Raw genomic sequence first — 23,074 nt, forward strand, 5'->3', positions numbered from 1 at the left:
TGGAGGTGGTTGGTATGACCAATCACGCACCGGATATCCCAAACTAAGTAGCTTGGCTCTGGCATCCTCCGAGGGTTCTCCTAGTTCAGCAGATGCTGTCTTGCGAATGTACTTGTCAATGAGTGCTACATGGGTGGACACATGCGAAGCGGACATTTGAAAGTTTTCTCCTATTATCTTATCTACCTTCGCATGTATGATTGCCGCGTAGTAGAGATCCGGGTAGTGCGACTGTGTCAATTCTTGATGACAATTTGGGTCCCTTACACGACTATAAGCTAGCTGAATGAATGAATACTCCCATACTAACTTTATTGGATTGAAGATCGCTCCCTCAGCCCCCGTTTTTTCTACCTGCAGTAGGCGGTCCACGATCTCCATGCGGAGGTCTCCTCTCCCAGAGACTATCCGATGGAACACTGTTGCAAGGCCGATTATATTGTTCCATGCTGTTCCAGCAACTGTGTCAGCCATCCCTTGAGAGGCAAGGGCTGCCTGCCATCGCTTGGTAAATGCCAACGTGATTTAGCTGATTTTTTTTCTTTTTTGACGGCAAATAGAAGATATTGAAATGTGGTTGCCTTTACAATGGCAACAAGAGGCCTCTTTGGGGTTGACATTGCAAGATTTAAAGTTGTGACCTTCTCCACAGATGGAGCACCTTTCAGCTTTTTTACAAAATTTGGCAATGTGACCTTATCTCAAGCAACGGAGGCACTGTTTTACTGGAGGTATGTACGCTCGAACTTCAAATCTCCAACTATTAAGGTCAACACTTTCTGGTAAGATTGGGCAAGAAAAGGTGATGGACACAGTTTTTGTAGGTTCAAATTTTATAGTGCTATTCTCGGTAGTCCTACGCATGAGGCATCTGATCGAGACTGTATTTTTTGTGCTGGTCAAGGCACTATATATTATATCTCCTTGCTTGAAAGATCTATCGGCACGTGACTAATAACGGCAGTTGTTTTTGTTGCGGCAGCTGGTATGCTAGCATAGAGTTTGTGGCCATCCAGGGACTTTTTATTATTTAGAGCTGCATTAGCCAAAGCTGGTCTCTCAAATATCACTCCTACTTTAGCTTTGTTATTTATTTTTAACTGTTTCGACTCCGTCAACGTAAAAGTCGTGAATGATTGCACATTTGACGTCTTCACTTACAGCTGATGAAGCTAGACTGGTCAGGCGTTTTATGACTAAGTAAGGCGCTGATGCTGTTCTATAAGTTACCATATTTAAGCAATAAACTTTCGAGGGGATCATTGGGATTATCGCGGAAAACATTGCGAACTTTACCTTCCTCAGTCATGTGTCCTAGATTTAGGGATTCATGCTTGAAGTCTAAATAACGTTGCTTGAAAACTAAATCACGCTGAAAGCGTCGCTTTAAGGATAATTAGATTCAAGGTATATTGCTGCTATTCGTATTCGTATATCGTATCGCTCTTATCAGAGCGGTCGTGGTCGTCATCTAGCATCATTGCTGTGGGCAGATGCTATGTACAAAGACAACAAAAAAAAGAAAAATATTTTATTTGCGTTGTCAACACTAGATTTTTAATCGTCGGGGAACTCGTACGTTATTGTCCTCCACATTTCTAAATTGCGTGGTTAAATCTGCCAGGAACCGCATGGCCATATTCATTACGTTTTGAGGAATATTGTCCGACTCTTGCAGGATAAAAACCTCTCAATTTTTTTTTAGTCAATTTGCTAAGACTTATCTGAGAAACCGTCACGTGCTTTTCTCCACTCATGATTTCTGTGACTGATTTAAAATACTTTAACAGTTCGCAGCTTTTAATCAAAATCTGCAAATCATCGTGGGTCAAATTAGGCGTTCTGGGATAATCAGTGGCAATAGGCAGTGGCACTTTTGATTTCCTAAATCCTCTCAAACATGTCATATATTGAGTTCCATCTAGTTATGACATCTTATTTTACTTTTAGTGGTTTTTCTCCCAGCTGCCTCTGTGTGGCTGTAAGTCGCTCACTTGCCAGAACGCTTCTCCGAAAACTTTCTACAATAGCTTTAACCTTCATTTGAGTGTATTTTATCTCAATTAACCCCCCTTGGACACTTAAGTTCAACGTGTGTGCAAAACACGGCACTTTCTTCCATTTGAGTAACGCAATGGCAGCTTGAATTTTATTAGCATTGTCGGTAGTAACGGACACTATTTTGTCATCGACACCTCAGTCTGTGCATACTTTTATTTATTTATTCAGCTAAATTTTGTGCGGTATGACGCTGTGCAGCTGGGATGCATTTAAGCATCACTGAATTAATATTACTATTTACAACAAAATGAGCTGTGACGGTAACATATGATGGTGAAATGAAGAAGTCCAGGCATCCGTAGTTACGGCTATGTATTCCGCTTCTCTTAGTACTTTTGCCAGTAAGAACTCACAGTGCGGTAAACTTGTTAACTTTTCATCTAATATGAGTCCTAAAAATTTAACTTGGTTTTAAACTTGGTTTAAATTAAACGAACACCGATATTAGGAGGAATTCGCATGCGGAAACAGAACTACAGAGCTTTTAGGGATAGATATTTCAAATCCATTTTTATCTAGCCAAATTTTAAACGACTCCAGTGCCATATTTAAATGAGAAGCTGCAACTTTAGCGGCAGTGCTTGTAGAATATATCAACATGTCATCGACATCCTGAAGCACTTTGACTGTACTACCAAGAGCTGTTTCTAAATCTGCAGTATAAATGTTATACACAAGTGGGCTGAGTGCAGAACCTTGAGGTGATTCTCTCCAGGTCGTTCTTTGTATTTTGTTAGAGTCCACTACATCCATTTTGTTAGAGTGCATTTTTCTTTTCGAAAACTATACCCATTGAGGGATAATAAATTATTACTTTCAACAAAAAACTCTAATCCATTTTTAACTAAATTCTCAATCTTTCCAAAGACTGAAGATAAAATAATAGCCCGATATGATGATGCATCTGATGAAGGTTTACCAGGTTTCAATATTGGTAAGATTAACTGAGTTTTCCATTTTATGGGAATATTACAGGAAGTACAATGGAGTTAATCGGATTTAAATAATATATCAGTGATATGTCTAATAAATTGACTGAAAAGAGTATGGTATGCTATCTTATCTAGGTGTAGAATCTTTAATTCTAGATAGTACAGATTTTAATTCCAAAAGGGAAAATGGTTCATTTATATTTTCATGCATGTTATCATGAATATCAATGCAGTTAGATAAATTAATTTGTTGTGGTACATAAGGGTGATCAAGAAAAGGGAATATATTTATTTGTGGGATTTGTTATAGCTGATCTAAACCGTTTTATATTGTTCCATATTATATGACTTTTAATATTAAGGTCTTTGGACAGACAGAAGTTTTTCCATCCATCCAATTTTTTATTTCTTAACAATTTTTTGTTTCCTTAGAAATGTTATTAAGATTTAAATAATTTTTTTTTATTGGTCATTGAATTACTATTTTTCTACATATTTTATTTTCTTTGTAGCAATATTGCACTCATTATCCCACCATGGTGGTGATGATATTCCTTTAAGGTTATTGTGTTTAATAGGAAACACCTGATCTGCTGCTTCTGTTAACGCTTTTGTCAGAGCTATCGAAGCAACCTGTTCATTACCCAGTTGTATATCTGTCAATAAATTTATTTTCTGTTCAACTAAATATTTAAAACGTTTCCAAACAGCATTATTAGTTCGGTACTTCAACGTTGATTTGGGCTTATTAGATATAGGAAGTCTAGAGGATGATGAAATTAATATAGGGAATGATCACTTCCATATGTTGAAGGAAGAGTTTCCCAGGATAACTTAAGCGCTAGACCGGAAGTGCAAATAGAAATATCTATATCACTATATTTTGTTCAGGTTTTGTCCGTTGAGACACCAGTATTCAAAATATAAAGATTATGTTTATCAATTATGTCTAAAAGCGTTTCTCCATAATTTTTATTTAGAGAACAACCCCATGATGAAAATTTAAGTCGCCCAAAATTATGAATGGTTTTGGAATATTATTTATAATGCTATCAATGCTAGACATAATATCTGAAGTAGGATAAAGTATCTAATATATAAAATTCTCGTGTCACGGTGTGCGTGATTGAACTCCTCCGAAACGGCTCGACCGATTTTCGTGAATCTTAGCGTGCATATCGGCCAGGGTGGAGAATCGGACAACATCTATTTTTAATCCCCCTAAATGTTAAGGGTGGTCCACCCCTAAATATATTTTTTACTAGCGGACCCGGCGAACTTCGTTTCGCCTAGAAGTCGAATGTCAAATCATCGTCAATAGTCACAAAACCGACCAAGAGAGAGTCGGAGAGTTCTGAACAAAATTTCGTCAATCAAGTACATATAATTGTCAAGAGTGCTGCTACCTAGAGACATCGTTTTATTTTTCCTGTAAAGTTTACGTAAACGTCTATCATGTCAAATTATTTCAGATAGTTGACCCGGCGAACTTCGTACCGCCTTAACCTAGCTTTGATGCACTACTTTATTTTGTATAGCTGACCTATCTTATGTATGAGTACCTATTCATTTTGAACTGGAATCTATAATATCCTCCATATAAAAATGAATCCTTATTTCCCTTGTCTCGCCATACCTGAGGACTTTACTAATTTTTATTAAATAAAAAAACAACATATATATTTTCATAATAGTGTTTATTCCATAGGGTTCAATTTCACTCATATTTTTACAAATCGCTATTGAACAACTTTACATTCTGAAGTAAAAAATGAGCTCAACACCACGCGCGCTCTAGAAAGCAACTAATAGCCTCTATACCCTTCACCTGCTTCTCTCTATTCTAATGCTTTTTGATAAACTATATTTTTAGTTTTATGTTCTGGCGCGTAAATAAATAATGTTGATGGTTTTCCGACACGGGAACAGGCGACATATAATTGGCCATGTGAAAAACATGGATTTTCTAGGTTGATGCCACATACACTTAGCGACTGCCCTTGCGATTTATTTATTGACATTGCAAATGCAAGCCGCACTGGAAACTGTAAACGTTTAAAGCTGAATGGCATGTCGTTCGGTATCATAGGGATGCGTGGGATTAAAACATCTTCGCCTTTGTACTTCCCTTTCAAAATTGTGACTTCGATGACGTTGTTCAATAATTTCTTCACCGCAAGCCGGGTGCCATTACACAGACGTGGCTGGTTTATGTTACGTAACATAATAATTACTGATCCGATTTTTAATTGCAGATTATGAGGTGGTAAGCCGAGCAATTCCAGCGAATTTAAAAATTCTGTTGGATAATTGACAACTTCATCTTCATTAGTAATGGAATCAACTGATTTGTAATTCTTCAATTCGCCAGCTATTTTCTCTTGAATCTGAAAATTCATTTCATTCACATCAACATTTTTTGCTGCCAATATAACACGTTCGCTTAACCAAACGTGATTTACGTAATTTTGAGCAATGTTTGAGAAAACCATCTCCATGAGTTCTGTCTTTGATTCACAAAAGTTCCAAAAATTGGTTGGGAATGTAATGTATCCAGATGATGTATTAACAGCAATAATACCATTACCAATATCGAGCAGTTGTTTGGAAAATACTTCTCCAGACTGGTCTTCCTGCAATTCGACTCTCATGTTTATACTCAATTTAAGTGTTTTAATGTATTTCCATAAAATGGACGACTTCAAACATGCATTCAGTTCATCAGCAGGCATTGAGCGTGGAACAACTGGCAATATTTGTCGAAAATCACCTGCCAATAGTATCATTGCACCACCAAACCGTTTTTTGTTATTCCGTAAATCTTGCATCGAGCGATCTAATGCCTCCAAAGATTTTTTGTGTGCCATCGTACATTCATCCCAAATGATTAATCTGGTTTGCTGCAGCACTTTGGCCATCGCAGAATTCCTCGAAAGGTTGCAAGTTGGAGTCTCATTAATTTGAAGGTTCAACGGCAGCTTGAGAGCTGAATGAGCTGTTCGACCGCCTTCCAACAACGTAGCTGCAATACCTGATGAAGCTAGGGCTAGTGCAATTCCATTTTGCGATCGAATGGTTGCCAAAATCAATGATAACAAAAAAGTTTTTCCAGTTCCACCGGGAGCATCTAAAAAATAAAATCCGCCAGATCCATCGTTCACTACTTTCATGAGCGTATCGTAGGCATATTTTTGTTGTTGATTTAAAAGGGGAACTGTTCTATCAACCATTTCTCGTAATGTTTCGGAATCGTATTGGGCTTCGCGTCTCAATTCTTGATCAAATGAGTCGTGCATTGGGCGATTGGGTGCTGTCATTCCTATTTGTGTTAATACTTTCTTGGTAAGCATCAAGCACATGTCCTCAATTAAAATTAATGCTTCATTGTGAATTTCTTCGTTCATTTGCAAATCTGCATTCGATGTTCTAAGACGCATCTGATGCAATATATCTTCTGCCATATGATCTTTGTATTTATGCCATAAATCAGTCGGTGTTGATGGGAAGCATGTAGACAAAATTATAGAAAATAATGTTCGTATTTGTTTAGCATTTGACGAAATCACAGCATCTTCGAGAGTGTGGTCCCAATGAGTGTCATTCTCTAACAATCCCAAATGTTGACAGGCTTCTCTGTATGTGCCACACAATACACCATTAACAGTTCGCAGATGTTGGAATGATGTTGGACCGCGAACATTGACTAACAGTAAACGCAAATAAAAACACTCGTCTTGACTGGGATGCACTGCATAAAGACGGCCTAGTGCATCGGTGGAAAATACTCGTGGGTAACCTGGAACTGGCTGTCCTCGTTTTCGTCGTTCAAATTTTTTTGATGATTGATTCCAGGTATAATATCTTGGCATTTCGGAGTAAAGTAACGTTCTGGCAAAATCATCATTCTGGCACATTTCAAAGAAGCTGGTTAATGTTGTCGATGGTGGCCTGTCAACTCGTTGTAATACGTTTGCATCTGTAAAATAGACCCGTTGACCATTTTCCAAATGTACGGCCAATTGAACAACAGTAGGGTGTCGTTCATGTATAGGAAACGAAAATATACGCCACATGCCTTCGTTACTACTAACATAGCGGCCCACTTGATATTGAGTGACTTCATCATTTGAATTTTCTGCAGCAACTCCGAAGACAGCCATGTCACTACCTTTGTTCACATACTTGCAAATGTATTTAATAGATTTTACGGAATGGCAAAATTCGACGTTTATGTGTGCTTTATATGCCTTGCAGAGTAATGGCGAAAACGGAACAACCCAACGATTATCAACTTCAATGTCTTGTCGATTTACTTTGACTATTGTTGTCTTTCCATTGTCATCAATGGATCGGCGGCGATAAAGTGGATATCCATCATTTCCAGTAATAGTTTCTGCTACTAATTGTTTTGGGTAGCGTTTTGAACATTTTCCTTCAACCATACACGGAGAAATGGGATTTAATATTCCACATGGACCATGTATCATATTTTTTGTAATAACCTCATGTAACAGTGGGTCTTCATTATTATCGGGAATTTCTGCTGATATCACATTATCAATTTCATTTGGTCTTATCCTCTCAACTAACCAAATGAGGATATGTGCATGTGGCAATCCGCGTTTTTGCCACTCAACTGAGTACATCCAACAGCGCGTCTCGCCGAATACGCGATGCTTAACAATGAAATCCATGAGTGATTTTAATTTCATTTTGAACACCCTTGCAGTGATATCGTGGCGATCAATAGGTGATTGTCTAGTAAATAATTCTTGTTGAATTTCTGTCCACTTTGGATTGCATGTGAACGTGATAAACAAATCTGGTGTGCCATAATGTTATACATAGGACATCGCATCTTGCGCATATTCATGCATATGTCGCGGACTTCCGACGTATGTTGCTGGGAGAATAGTTGTTCTGCCAACATTCTGTGCATTTCCATCAGCATTAATGGCATCCCGAAGATGAATGTATTCCTCGGAACGGAGTTTTGCCTGGTTCAACCTGATAAATGTTAATCGTTCAGTTTCAACTTTCACATACATGTAGGATGCGAGAAATGGAACGAATGATTGTATGAAAGAGATAGGAATGTGGTATGAAAGTGTTGTGTGAGAGAGACAGTATGAATGGAAAATTAAGCTTGCTGATTGGTTCACGGGAGTGATATAGGCTTTTTGGGAACTATGGTGGATTCTGTTAAGACGGGAGTTTTTGGCTTATGTTTTAAATAAAACTAAAAGTGGTTTAAGATAAATATTCTTTTTATTTCTGCTGGACACCCCATCCCACATTTTGGGGGCTCGTCCTCCCGGACGGTGTGGTGCAGAAATTTTTGTGAACCAGTAGATTCTAAAGATACGACGAGGAAGACTAAAGACGACACGTGGGAGCGACCATATTTGAATCATACCGGAGGACGGAAAATTTAATTACGACGACACGACGACTACGACGATATCCGTTTCGACCGACTGATTCATCCGCTTCAAACAATAAAATTACGACGAAAACATGCCTAAAGATCGACAGAGATACGACGAAGACGCACCACTGGTTTCCAATCAGAGTTTGATGTACGTAGAAGAGGCGATTCCGAAGTTTTCCGGTAACGATGCGTCCTACACAGCGACAAAATGGGCACAAGAAGTGGAGGATAACACAGAGATTTTCGATTTAACTCCAATCCAGCAGCTACTTATCGCCAGGCGAACTTTGACTTCTACTGCAGCGGCGTGGCTCCGTACTGAGAAAACCTTTAAGAGCTACGATGATTTGAAAGCGGCATTATTCAAAGAGTTTCCAGATGTTATCAATACTAAAGAAATCCACGAAATGATGAGTGAACGGAAAAAACGCAAGGACGAAAGTTGTTACGATTACATGCTCGAAATGAAGGCACTGGGCAAGCGAGGAAGGTTAGCCGACTATGTGGCTATTCAATATATTATAGAAGGCATACTCGATCGCGAGACTAACAAGATCATGCTATACGGCGTTACGACTTACCCTGAACTGAAAGAAAAACTAAAGTTATACGAGACATTTAAGACTAGCATCAAGAAAGAATATACCAAAACCAGTTCAAGTTCCAGCAGCGGCGAAGAAAGTCGTTATAGAAAGCAAGGTCGTCCAGCGGCGGCGGTGCGTTGTTTTAGCTGTGGGAAAATGAATCATATATCTGCGGAGTGTCCAGATCGTGAAAAAGGACTAAAATGCTTCCGATGTAATGAATTCGGACATATTGCATCACATTGTAAGAAGAGCATTAACAATGTGAAGTCAGCAACAAATCGAGTGTCGGCAAAACAGTACGAGTCTAGTGGCGCCGCGAGTGGAGGATTCGGTAAACCGGCGTCGGCAAAGCAGTTCTGTGCGCAGAGACAATCTGCGGAGTGTTCGTGTCAAGATGGCGGGGGCGACGGCCTATCGCAGAGCGACTACGTGCGGCCATCTTCCAGCAAAGATGTCTTGGCAGCTGTCAAGCCTGTCAATTCCGATTCAGACTCGGACGTAAATAAAAACAATGACGAACAGCAAAACCAGAAAAGATCGTTGAAAAATGTGTTAATTTGCGGTAAAAACGTTACCAGTTTAATTGATAGCGGCAGTGACTTAAATTTAGTGTCCGTAGGACTATTTTTCGAACTGGGAATCGGACAATTGGGAAAAGACGATATGATGTTTACAGGCCTAGGTGGCAAGCAGGTGTCTCGGTTTTCTAAATTTTCTCCTACGACGACAATAGCCACTTCATCAATTGTTGGCGCATTAAAACGTCCAGCATGTTGTCCTGCAGGCGCCTTATCGGCTCTGATGACAATTTTATGATTATCTGATGGCATGCGGTCTAATGCAGTTGTGAATAATGCAACTAATTCATTGTGTTGATGGAAAAATGTTTGAAGTTGTTCCACAATGGATCTTTTCACCGAGTTGTTGTGTGCGCAACGCTGATCGACTTCTCTTGCTGAATTGCCCATAAAATATATTTGCAAAAATTTATAGTCTTCATCAGGCACTGGCAATAAGGAACCTGTTCTATGATATATTTGACCCTGAATCTGCAAGAATATAAATATGTATTTAGGTAATTGTATAGCGAATTGTTTGTACCACCATGTGGCTCGCCAAATACTGCCACAATACTTTACATCATTTCAAATTAAAACTACTTTAAACCTCGACATTGAACAGCAGCCTTCCATGGCAGCTTTAGGTAGTAGTAGGCTTTACCAAGTATTGGAACACCTTGCTCATGCCATTATGAAATACAACATGTTATAAAATGTTGCTGATTAACTCATTGGGTTATAGACTATTATTATGTATTTGACTTATTGTTTACAAAATAAACGTCTTTTTTTTTATTTTATTTTTATTGCCCTTGTAGGCAGACGAGCATACGGCCCACCTGATGGTGAGTGGTTACCGTTGCCCATGGACTTCAGCAATGCCAGAGGCAGAGCCAAGCCGCTGCCTACACAACACTGGCTCAACATATTTTGCACCAGCTACATGGTTGTATAACTTAATAAAATTGTTTGCCATTATACTTACTAACCTTGAAAGTAGGTATAAAATTGTCTCGAATAACTTTTGTTGCGCCAAATGACGTCATTTGAAAGCAATTATTGTATTGCTGGATATGAGTCAAAAAATGATTAGAATCTGGCCCATTTCCGGAAACCAACGAATGTAGTGGCTCTGGTGGTGGTACCAATGGCGTCAATCTGACTTTGCCGCTGGCGCAACACAATCCAGGGGCTTCATTTTTGAATTTCGATGCATTGCAATGTGGACACACAATATTCATTAGTCCAATAGCAACAATTTGCTCTGAACTGTAATCAATTGCCACATTATAACTGAATGCAGCTCTGTGGGGATTAAAAACAACATTTCTATGTTGATTTCGATTCCGTTGAAGTTCATTTCGCGCTTCGCGTTGCTCATCAGTTTGATTTGCTCTTATATTTCTTTGACTTGCCGTATTTCGAGTTCTGCGGCCTAAGTTTGTACGTCTGGTTGGTGGCATTGTTAAAAACGAAAATCCAACTGAAATTAAAAAGATCTCATATATTTTCTATATAACCATGTAAAATTGTAATATTGTGTAGTCACCATAAGTTACCAAAAATCGATATGAAGTGAAGTGAACTTACCGTGATTAACAGACACTTATTAGCAAACAAAAAACTTCTTAGTCTTAAAAACAAAACGAACTTTATTAAAAACATAATAAAATTATTATTAACGCGGTTTTTTTTAAGGGATTTTATGACCTGGTAACTAAGACCTTTAGGTCATGTCTTATTTTAATTTATATTCAGATTTTTATAAATTTTTTATTATGGAGTGAAATGAAATGAAGATGATTAATTTGAGACATTAATCAACTGTGATGAAATTAAATGAAATGAGATTATATGGGATGAAATATAATCGCAGTAAAATGGTGGTTATTTAGTGAGATTTTTTCAGTGGACTTTTTGGAGGAACCCGAGAAGTTACGTCCAGCAGCTTTGTTTCATTTTCCCACTTTTGTGCACTTTCACAGATATTAAACAGTTAATGAACCACCGTTATTACACATTTAAACCTGAAGAAACACTAAATACACAAAATAAAACAAATCACACAACTTCACTCCTCGCGCTCCCGCCAAAAGTGATTAGCAGTAGTAAAAAAATCATTTGAATGAGATGAATAGGAGAGAAAGTAACATATGAGAGAGGATTTTTAATGAGAATTGCAGCATTTATAATCCCACATCCTACTGGTATTCTTATATTTTGTATATTAACCTCATCTGGTGACCACTCAGTGGGCACCCCATGAACTAGTCCTATTCTCGTTATATGAAAGGATGGAATAAAAGCTTTATAATTTTTTTTTTAATAAATATTTTTTTATACATGCATTATCATCTAAATAAATAAAGAAAAACAGTGTTATCCGGTTTATTCCTATTTTTTAACACTTCCGTTGATAATATTGAGAACAATATGTTTCTTTAGAAAATTCCCAAAAGAGACTAGATGAAGAGTGGTGCCATTGAGAGCTGTTGGATTTCTCTGAACGTGGATAAGATAAGGAAAAATATCCGAAGATTCATAAAATAATCTGCTCACTTGAGGCGGGCGAGGAGGAGTTGAAACATTGTTAATATAAGCACTTTTTCTGATATTTGTTCAAGACTCTTAATCATGAGAGACTAAAGACTTAACATTGTTGCAGAAATAGTCTGAGTCCTCATCTACATTCGCATCGTCTAATTTGTTATGACTTTCCTTCTTTCTTTTTTATTACAGTGTTTACAGATTGTGGGTGTACCTCAGGGTTCCATTTTGGGTCCTTTTTTATCTAATATATATAAACGATTTACCTAGTTTTATTGCGTCCCGACACGAGGTCGTATTATTCGCAGATGATACATCTTTATTATTTAAAATTAAACGACAATTACAAGTCTATGACGAAGTGAATGATGCGATTTCGTGTGCGGTTCATTGGTTCCGTATCAATAACCTATTATTGAATAGTAAGAAAACTAAATGTATTAAATTTACTTTAAATTGTATTAAATTATCTTTAAATGTGAGACAAGTAGATAGTAATGGAATTGTTTCTGAGGAATCATTGGAGCTTGTTGAGTCAACCGTATTTCTTGGTATAACAGGGGGACCTCTTATTCCTAAATTGGCGAGTAAGCTCAGCTCTGTAGCATACGCAGTAAAAAAAATTAGAATGTTTACAAATGCGGACACGGCTCGTTTAGTTTACTTTAGTTACTTCCACAGTGTCATGTCCTATGGCATTTTGCTATGGGGCAATGCGGCCGATGTAGAAATGATATTTATTCTGCAGAAAAGAGCTATACGTGCTATTTATAACATGCACTCAAGGGAATCCCTGAGGGAAAAAATTCAAGAAATTAAAGTTCTCACTATGCCATCCCTGGCATCCCATGTACATCTTTGAAAATTTGATGTATGTTCGTAAACATATTGAGGAGTTTCCTAAAATGTCGGACATACATAATAGAAATACTAGGAACAAACACAAGCTTGTTGTGCCGATGAGTAGGTTACATAAGATACGAAATTCATTCGGGTGTTTGTCTGTGCGCCTGTACAACAAAATCCCACAAGATGTTCAGAACCTACATATACATAGGTTTAAGAAAACTATCAAAGAACATCTGTGCAATAAAGCTTACTATTAAGTCAACGATTATCCAGAAGATTGCATAAAGTGGGAATGAGTTGCTCGCTCCGGGCATTTCAATATTGTAATAATTGTTATGTTATAATACTCATTATAAAAATGAATATTTAACAAAAAACTTATATTAAAAAAATATATCTAATATTAAAAAAACAAAAAGACATGCCCGCTGAGTTTCTTGCCAATTCTTCTCAGGACGGAGGCTAGTTCTTGTGAATTGGCGGTAGTTCTTTTGACGTTCAACTTTTGACGTTGAATAAAAAAATTTTGATTTGATTTGATTTGTTTTATTACCCTTAGTTTGCGGCTATTACTGAACCATATGTGTCCATGTCACTTCCAGTACTCAAAATTATATTATACGCTACGTCCTGAGGTCCAGTGCCCCCAGGATCAGGCCCCCAGTTCGTTCATAGAAAGATGTTAAACAACTTACCAGTAAGTCGCCAAAGATGAAAACATATAAAAATGATGAATTAATAAATAAAACATATCGACGCTTGAAAAGCAAACGTGACTATGCGACAATACTAGTGTTAAGAATTCTTGTATGTGTTTGCATTTTAAGAGGCTTGAATAAATATTATTATTATTATTATTTATTTATATTTATTTAAAATCTTATTAGTTAATTACGGAGGTCGCAGCCTAAGGTCTTAAAAAAACCGAAACTGAATCTACTACTAGTATTAAAATTAAAAAGATTACAATGAAACTTAAACTTAATTAATGCTACTGGTCTGTCTTCCGACGATGTGAGTTCAGAAGTGCGGGCCCCGTGGCTGGCTTTGAGGCTCCATGAGGTAAAGGTGCTGAATCGGCGTCCCCGCACTCATGTGCGTCAATGTGCCATTTACGTCAATGCACGGTTTCTAGGGTGTTGAAATGCTGTCTCAGCGTTCACGACAGTCACGTACGCCAATGTATATATGTGGTAAAATTCCTATTGCATATCGGAATATTACATAGAGTTAGGGTATATAACACCTCCCCCCTCAGCTCAGCGACTATTTGAGCACCTTGAGATCAAATGTTGCTGTCCTTGGATCTTGATGTTCTGAATTTTCAAGATCTTCAGATTCATGGCTTCGAGCTGTCATTACTTGAGATGGAGGAATCTTCTTTATTGGTTTCGGTTTCAATTTGTATCGTTTCAGGATGTATGAAGAAATAATAACGATTGCTACGGCCAGAGCTCCGTACAAGGGAATGGTTGTATGGTATATTGCTGTATCCGTGTGGTCCATTTTGATTGGCTGCTGCATTATAATTTTATCTTGTATAGGCTGTAGACTTTTTAAGTTGATGGAGTTGAGTTTTATGTGTTGAATTTCTTTAGTATCGATGGCGTCATAGTTGTGAGGTATCTCAGTTATCAGTAGTGGTTGTCCTTTCACTCGGTCGTTGATATTGATTATAGTGAATTCTGCAGTGCGCAAAAGGCATTTATGTGGTATGGTGGCGAGGTAACTCCCATGGAGGTTGATGAACTGCTGTCGTTCACACTGAAGCTCTGTCTTCATGGTTTTGGGAAAGATGAGTGTATAGTGCTGATCATCTAGCTGTTCCACCGCTTCCTTGTCGAAAGTTACTTTGGTAGGTCGGCATGAATTGTCCAGGGTTTGGTGGCTGACGATGCTCTCAACGCAATGTGGGTCTCCTCTAGATATGTGTTTTATCTTTTCTTCGTATATATGTTCTTGGTTGAATTTCGGACATTCTGATTCTACGTACATGAAAGTTACACCATTGGCTGCTAGGAATGGGTAAGGTGGGACATATGTCTTTAAGTTTCTATTTGGGACAAGTGAAAGCTTATAAAATTCAAATTTGCTAGGAGAGATAACAGGAAATTTGAATATAATTATTATTTTATTTCCTGCATAATAGTATCCTGATTTTATCACGTCGTAGTACTCCCTTAATTCTGCCTGTAGCACCTGTTCCTGACCGTATACTAATATAAGCTTATTAATCATAATCCTTAAGTTTTCTATACCTAACATGCTATGATGATGATGGCATGAGCATTACTTTCCAATATTAACTGGAAGCTGTTATTAATCATAATTTGATTTTCTGTTATTTTAGTAAGCAAAGTTGTATGCTGGCTCATCCACTCCTTATTGAAACTGACATTATCATTAATTGCAGATGTTAACTTATTTTCGTTGCGTTCTAGAATTTCGATAGCTTTATTGTATTTTTCAGCGTCAGTGTGATCCAAATTACCCGTTATGCTTTTAACCAGGGATCCCAAACCGTCTACAAGGCCTCTTTTATTTCTTAGGTTACTTGGTTCTAAAAGTACTAAGTTGTTTCCGAATTTTATCAATTTTACCTAGGAGATAATTTATTTTCAACTCGTATAATAAGTATGTATCGTTAGTGAGCTTCGTTTCAAAGGACTTAAGCTGTGAGTCCACAGAGTCGAGTCTGTCGTTTATGTCGTTCAATTCAATGTATTGTATGAAGGAATGGTAGTGCGTAATAAGTCTGGCATTGCCTGAGTTTGAAAGGGAGAACACCGGGTCCATCATCAAGGCTTTCCAGCCTTATCTCGTGCGCCAGTGTCACGTGAAAGGTCATCAGGATTATCCTGTAACAATTTGGCTGTTTTAGGTACACGTTTGAGTCGCGATTTTGCAATGGGGCCTTTCTTTTTAGAGGTATAGATGTGGATTGGGAGATCAGCTAAGACTGTGTCTTGCGTGTATCGAGTGGCTAATTTATTCCTATTGGCTGAGGGGTTCGTTACAAATACTTGTTGGTTGGGTTGATATTCAACCTCGGGTTCCCTATCCCGATCAATCCCAGGCCCTGTTGTTTCACGGGGCCCGGAGAGCGCCGCCTCAGGGGGCCCACCTCGTGATCGGAGGCGTTCGCGTCGAGATCGAGGCGACCGTCGGAGGAGGGCGTTTGTCCAGCTCCGGCCCCTATGAGGAGGCAGTCTCCTCCCGGTGATGGTCACGGGGCAACCTAAGGGGGTTGAGGCCGCATTTTCGTCGTCGCTGTCGTCGCCGAACATACTGTTGAAGAGCAACCCGGTCGGCAGTGTATCGCGTTCCGACCCGGCAGGCTGGTTCTGGCCCAGCGGGGTATCCCGGAACACCAGCGGCACCGCCTGGGCGGCCTGGTAGGGCCGCCGTACCGCGGAGACCGACGTCGTTGGTCGTCGACTATCGCCTCGACGACCCGTTGGTCGGGCGTCCTCGGGGTGGCGCCGCGTGTCTGGTTGTAGTGTTGACCGCGGGAACCCCCCTACTCTGACCGGGTTCTGACCCCGGACGGAGATCGGACGTCGGGTGTAAGAGTGCAGGGGAGTCGTTTAGTGGGTGGGCCCTAAAATCCTTGGGCCCGCGATCTGCTCTCAACACCTGCAGATCGTTGAGTCTCACATACCCCGCGCGCCCCCTAGGCGCGGGGACCTCGTAGGAGGTTCGGCCCCCGGCCCGAAAAAAAAAGGGTATTTAGATAAAAGTTTATGAAATTCTGTAGTACCTGATATCGCCTTGATGCTATGTTGTTCACACCCACGAACGATGCCGGTTGTTGAAAGTGTAGTCACGTTGTCAAGCAACCGTCCGTTCTTGCAATATACGAGTAAACCATAATGTGAAATAAAATCAGCTCCGATGATTGGTCCGTTCACGTTGGCAACTACAAAATTCCAGGTGAAGTCGCGTCGCAACCCTAGGTCCAAATGTATAGATAAGGTTCCGTAGGTGTTGATAACGCTTCCATTAGCAGCGGTGAGCTTGTAGTCCGCGGGTTCCCGTGACTGACGCAGAAACCGACGTGGCAGTACGCAAAGATCCGAGCCGGTGTCGATTAAGTACTGCACCTTTGTCTTCCTGTCAGTGACAAAAAGGCGACTAGTAACACTCTGGCAATCGTCCGTCGCTTCTATGAACTGCCTTGTAAGTTTCCCTTATAGTTGCAGGGAGTTGTGCACTTCCTGGCCTTGTCTCCGAAAGTGTTGTGGTACCAGCACACGCCTGGCGTCCGGCTTCGGCTCCTTCTCCTCGCGCGGTAGCCGTCACGCCATACAGAACGGCTGCGACGATTCAAGTTTATTTGAGCGATCTGCTGTTGCAACTCTGTCTTAACTCGTGACGCAATCATCTCGTCGAGGCGCTTCACTAAGCCATCGAAGCTACTGGAACCGGCGGCTGCACTCGCAACTTGTTGTAACGGCGCCGGCGTCACGACCTCGTATATCTTGTCTGCTAGCTCCGCAACATCTTCCAAGGTGCCGATAGTATGCGAAACAATTATAGCTTGTATGTGAGGTGGCAAGCGGCTCGACCACATACTACGTAAAAATTCGTCTGAAACTTCGTTGGCGGCGAGAGTTTTTAAATGCCGTAAGAATTGCGACAGTTTCCTATCACCCAGTTCTTCATGGGAAAGCAGCTGGGTAATTTGGTGCTCTCGTGAAATTGACAAACACTTAATAAGTTCTTGTTTCAATTTTTCGTATTTGCCGGTAGCGGGTGGATTTTTTATGATATCTTTAATTTCGCGGATGTACCTCTGTTCCAGCTGCGAGATAATGACGTAAAACTTTGTAGTATCTTCCTTGATACCGGATATTTGGAATTGTGCCACCGCCTGCACGAACCAAACTTCAGGGTCTTCTGGCCAAAATGGCGGTAAGCGCACCGCTATACGGCTTACGACCGGATCCGATTCGACGTAATAAAGTTTCGGCGGCGGCCGCGGCGGCGTTTTCCTTACTTCCTTGTGCCATTGTATCACGTCGGTGTCACCACTATGGTACTTGTGTGAGCGGGAAAGCGTCGTAGCAATGAGAACTCAATTAACTTTAATGCGTTTTATTCGGTGAGACGAGAAATATAATATTTGTATGCGCGTGCGAGCAGAGCTGCGTAGGTTCGATCTTGGAGTCGTTTCGTAGCGCACTGCGCTCTCGGCGGCCGACTGGGAGCAGGTTCCTCTGCGCGTTATCCGCTCTCGTCCCCGCACACCGCTGTCGCCTAGACGGGTTTTGTGCTAGTGGTGGCCGCACACACGACTAGTGATGTGCCGCCACAAACTCGTCAGTTACTTTATTCACCAAAAAGTACATTTCCAATCTCTCAACATATGAAGACCAGCTTCCATGGTTTACCGCGAAGCTACTTATGCATGAGGAACTTGGGGACCGACGACCGTCGCAATTTCTCCGACATTTGCAGCTACTCGCAGGACCAACGATTCCAGAAGAATTCATAAAAACCATCTGGACCAGCCGCTTGCCCGCTAAACTTCAACCGATCATTGTATCTCAGAAACGACTGGACTTGCTGGCTTTAGCAGACCTAGCCGACATTGTGCACGAAATAATACCATGCTCGCCTCAAATAGCCACAACATCAGCACTAAAGGCTACAGAACCGTCGCTCGCGTCGATGGCTAAACAGATCGGCAAGTGAAGGCACTTACGACTCATAAACACCGCTCCAGATCTAGGACTAGAAGAGGCAGTCCAGATAGAAAAACCGAAGCGGTCACAGTCCAGCTATAAGAAGTATAAATTTGGCAATCAAGCGAAATGGTGCACAAAACCTTGTGATTTTCGGGCGGAAAGCTACCAAGGCAGTCGGTAATGGCGACGTCCGATAGCCAACATGTACCTGGTCGCCTATTTGTTTCTGATCGGAAAACGAAGATGCAGTTTTTAGTTGATACTGGCAGCGATCTCTGCGTCTTCCCCCGCACCGCTCTACGCGAACGGCGATCAGCGGCACCCGACGACCATAGGGCCCTCTCTTCTTACCTCCGTAAGGAGCGTATAAGTTTCCATATGTATACGCTCCAGGAGGAGCGCGAACTCCGTGCCGTCATACGTGGCATCCCTAAAGAGTTAGATGCCGAGCTCGTCAGGACCGACCTTCTAGAACAAGGCCTGCCGGTCAACTCCGTGCATCGCATGCACACAGGCCGCGGAAGAGAGCCAAATAACATGGTTCTCGTCGCCCTCCAGCCTACCCCCGAGGGTAAGCAAATATTTAACATCCGAACGGTCTGTAGGCTTTCCGGAATCACCGTCGATCGTCCGTATTTCCCGGTTTTTGGAGGTGAAACGATGATATCTTTCACTTCTGCGGCATATCTGTGTTCTAGTGTTGAAGTGACGTAATAAAATTTTGTAGCTCTATCAAGGTAGCAGCGTCAAATCAGCAAAATTCAATAAGAAATTATGCAAAATTTGTAGCTTTTTTGTTGCTATTTAGTTGCTAAAACCGCGATTTTGTTGCTTGAGCCGTTCCCGAAAAATCGCAATTACTGCTAACTTCATATGAAGCTAGCATAAAATTTTGATAAATCAATAAATATCGAATCAACTATTGAACCAAAATTTGTTGCTCATTTGTTGCTGCAAGTAAGCACTAACGAAAATAAAAAAAAAAGACTTTTTTTTTTTCGGGTAGAGGGCCGAACCTCCTACGAGGTCCCCGCGCAAAAGGGGCGCGCGGGGTATGTGAGACTCAACGAACTGCATGGTGTTGTGAGCAGACCGCGGGCCCAAGGATTTTAGGGCCCACCCACTAAACGACTCCCCTGCACTCTTACACCCGACGTCCGATCCCCTCCGAGGTCAGAACCCGGATGAGGTAAGGGGGCTACCGCGGTCAACACTACAACCAGACGGCGCGACTCACCCCAAGGACGCCCAGCCGACGGAGCCTTCGAGGCCAATCGAAGGCTCTGAAACGTCGGCCGTCTCGGTACGGCAGCCCGTCGGGCCGCCCAGACGGTGCCGCTGGTGTCCCGGAATACCCCGCTGGACCAGAACCAGCCTGCCGGGTCGGGACGCGATACATCGTCGACCGGTCGCTCTATTCACTCCACGGCAGCGCATTTACAATTGCATTTACAATTCTTAAATTTTAACTTAATTAAATAATCAACTGGGTTATCACAGCTACTCAAAACAACACTGTATTAATCATTTTAATTTTAAAATAGGTTACTGCAATTGTGGAAGTACGCTCACTGGAATTATAAAAAATGAACCGGATAAACAATTTGTAGAAATTACATGTACTATCAAGAAAAGGGATGGAAAGTGTGGTAAGCGGTGGCTCAAGGGTAAAAAAGAGAAGATACAGTACAGACATTGGCAAAAAAACTGTCAATGTCTGTCTAGAAAAAGCGGATGAAAAGATGGAATATGGAGAAATTGAGCCACCGAATTTACCATCATCACCAGTGCTTCGAACTGCCAGGTATCAACACAGGAAAAAAAATTTCTTACATTCTGATACAATCTTAGCCATACATACAGATATTAAAATGTAGGGATGGAAACTTCATTATTAGAAATATTGGTCTTGATCCTTTTTATGTGCACTACTGGAGTCGCCATCAGTTAAATATTTTTCGAGATTATCATAACAAAGAATCAAGTTGTCTCGGTATCGACGCAACTGGAAAAATAATTAGAAAAATGACTAAAAATGGCGATATCAAATGCAAATCTATTTATCTATATCACGGCGTGATAAGATTAAAACAAGGGCAATTTCCGGTTTTACAAATGATAAGTGAGAGTCAGAACTCAAACAGTATACATTTTTGGCTAGGAGAGTGGATTCGATCAGGAGCTCCGTCACCGAACGAAATTGTAATTGATGGGGGTCGTGCTTTATTGACTGGTGCCATAAGGGCGTTTACAAATTATGCAACCATAAATGATTATGCAGATGCTTGCCACGGCCCAACTCTTCCATCATGTTACGTAAGAATGGATAATGCGCATTACATTCATACTTGGGTCCGATGATTAAAAATTGCACCTTCAAAAATTAGTATTATAAAGCTGTGATAGGGCGGCTTATAATAACCACAGACAGAGAGGAAGCAAAAAAATAATTAGGGCAATATTAATAGTATCACAATGCGAAACTGATGGAAAGTTAGAAAACGGGACCGAAACAGCAGCAGAAAAAGCAAACAAATACTTAACAGCGTTAATTACTCAAGAAAAGTCAAGTAACCTGGACAAAAAAGATTTAGGCAATGAAGTAGAAGAAAATATTTACGCTAATGATGAAGATGATAGTGAAGATGATGGTGATGATGATGATAAAGACGATAACGATAACGATAACAGCGATAAACGAGATGAAAACGTCAAAAGTAAGAGAAAAAAAATTTTTTATCGGTGGCTAAAGTGGGGAGACAAGACTAATACGGAAGTAAAAATTTTGATAGAAACAGAAGTTGGTGATCGAATAAATGCCCTTTTTAATTCAGCGGTTGCCCAAAAACTTATGAAAGATTTGCCGGATCTATCATTATGGTCGTGTGTCGTTAGAGATGACTTTGGTTTTGGTCGTATCCCTGCATCCAGCGCTTGTGTAGAAAGTGATTTTAATGTAATAAAAAATTCATTTTTAAAAAACGAAGTTACTCCAATGAGAGCAGATGAATATTTACAGAAGTATTTGAATTTTCTTAACGGAAAATTAAAAATAGTAAGTGCAAGAATTGACTGTGATAATAGCGAAGAAAGTAGTGAAGATGTTGATCTTGCTAATAAAGATGATGAAACTCTTGATAATCTAGAAACTTCACCTAATGCAGATGTTAATATGTGCCCTGCATGTAGACGAGACAAAACCCCTTCTGGAAACCATAAATGTTTTATATGCCACAAACCGGTTCACAATTTAGATTCTTGTTCTACTCCTTTAGATCTAGAAGAAGGTTTTGGTCAGAGAAGAATTTGCTTAAGCTGTAAAAAGCAAGATAACATTGAAATCGTTATTTCTTCTCGCCATAAAGAAAATTGGGGTGGCGAAACAGCGAAAGCTTCATATGCTGCTAAGAAAAAAGTAATTGAGATGAATAATAATTCAAAAATAAAACACAAAATGTAAAAAAAAGCCGGCTAGGTATCTAGATTTTTTTTATTTTTTTTTAATGACCTTTTAGGCAGACGAGCATACGGCCCACCTGATGGTGAGTGGTTACCGTCGCCCATGGACTTCAGCAATGCCAGGGGTAGAGCCAAGCCGCTGCCTACCAACCAGATCAACCTGCCTTAAACAATGAACAGCTACAATTTAAAACTAATCGTAAACAAATAACAATAATAAAGAACGGCAGCAATGGTGATTTGGCATTCACTAAAATTGACGGTAAACCAGTGAATGCAATATTAACATGCGCATTTGATAGTCTTTACCAAATAATTGCCGCGGCTGTTTGTGATTGGCCAAATTTTCGTTCTAAGGTAAATATTAATACAATATCTAAAACGATAGTTTTTATTAATTTTTTCAATTACTCTTAAAAGCATAAATTGCAATATTTACATGACATCTTTCAAACACCTGCAATCGAAAAAAAAAAATTCAACGAGTATAATCAATTTTTTACTAATAATTTCTCATAAGAAAGTTCCATATAACGTTATTGCTTATTCAAAAGACTTTCAAAAAAAATAACAAACATGATTTGTTAGCCATGATTATTAGAAACTTATGAAATCAATCGATTAATTATTTATTACTCGGTTGATTACTTCTCTTACGTAGCAGAAAAAGATTAGAATTTAAAAAATCAAATTATTAGTCCTATCGATACTATCAATATCTTGATAATATCTTACACATAGATACATTTAAGTATCTTGAACCTGACATTTTTAAAGAAAAAGTCTATCTCTCTCTTTAAAAAAAAAAGCCACATAGTAACTAGAATTTATTATACCTAGTCAGGTCATAAATTCTGTCACATGTTTAATGTAAAATAATTGAAACAAGTTTATTCATTATGTAACCATTCATATACCAAAATGAACTTAACAAAACATAGATTCTTATGACACTAAA

The 23,074-nt window shown here is 39.8% G+C and overlaps 2 protein-coding genes across 2 annotated transcripts; both read right to left on the bottom strand.

Annotated features, from left to right (window-relative positions):
* Nucleotides 1-4,673: 4,673 nt before the first annotated feature.
* LOC134198655 (uncharacterized) lies at nt 4,674-7,705 on the bottom strand. Its single transcript, XM_062669444.1, has one exon. It carries the CDS (start codon nt 7,703-7,705, stop codon nt 4,832-4,834), a length of 2,874 nt encoding a protein of 957 aa, XP_062525428.1. The 3' UTR covers nt 4,674-4,831.
* Nucleotides 7,706-13,812: 6,107 nt separating this feature from the next.
* Nucleotides 13,813-17,979, bottom strand: LOC101746003 (uncharacterized). Its single transcript, XM_062669284.1, has 4 exons — nt 17,967-17,979; nt 17,225-17,863; nt 16,728-17,156; nt 13,813-14,952 (listed from the first exon to the last, which is right to left on the bottom strand). Exons 1-4 carry the CDS (start codon nt 17,977-17,979, stop codon nt 14,234-14,236), a joined length of 1,800 nt encoding a protein of 599 aa, XP_062525268.1. The 3' UTR covers nt 13,813-14,233.
* Between the last annotated feature and the right edge of the window lie 5,095 nt (nt 17,980-23,074).

The sequence above is a fragment of the Bombyx mori genome, chromosome 7 (genome assembly GCF_030269925.1).
Source record: "Bombyx mori chromosome 7, ASM3026992v2".
Classification (NCBI taxonomy): Eukaryota; Metazoa; Arthropoda; class Insecta; order Lepidoptera; family Bombycidae; genus Bombyx; species Bombyx mori.

What these genes read in the sequence shown, in the direction of transcription:
- LOC134198655 (XM_062669444.1), bottom strand. Translation starts at nt 7,705, where the DNA reads ATGAAATTAAAATCACTCATGGATTTCATTGTTAAGCATCGCGTATTC.
- LOC101746003 (XM_062669284.1), bottom strand. An exon ending in GAGCCGAAGCCGGACGCCAG is followed by an intron (nt 17,157 to 17,224) that starts GCGTGTGCTGGT and finishes TGCAACTATAAG; the next exon opens with GGAAACTTACAAGGCAGTTC. An exon ending in TAGCATCAAGGCGATATCAG is followed by an intron (nt 14,953 to 16,727) that starts GTACTACAGAAT and finishes TCATGTACGTAG; the next exon opens with AATCAGAATGTCCGAAATTC.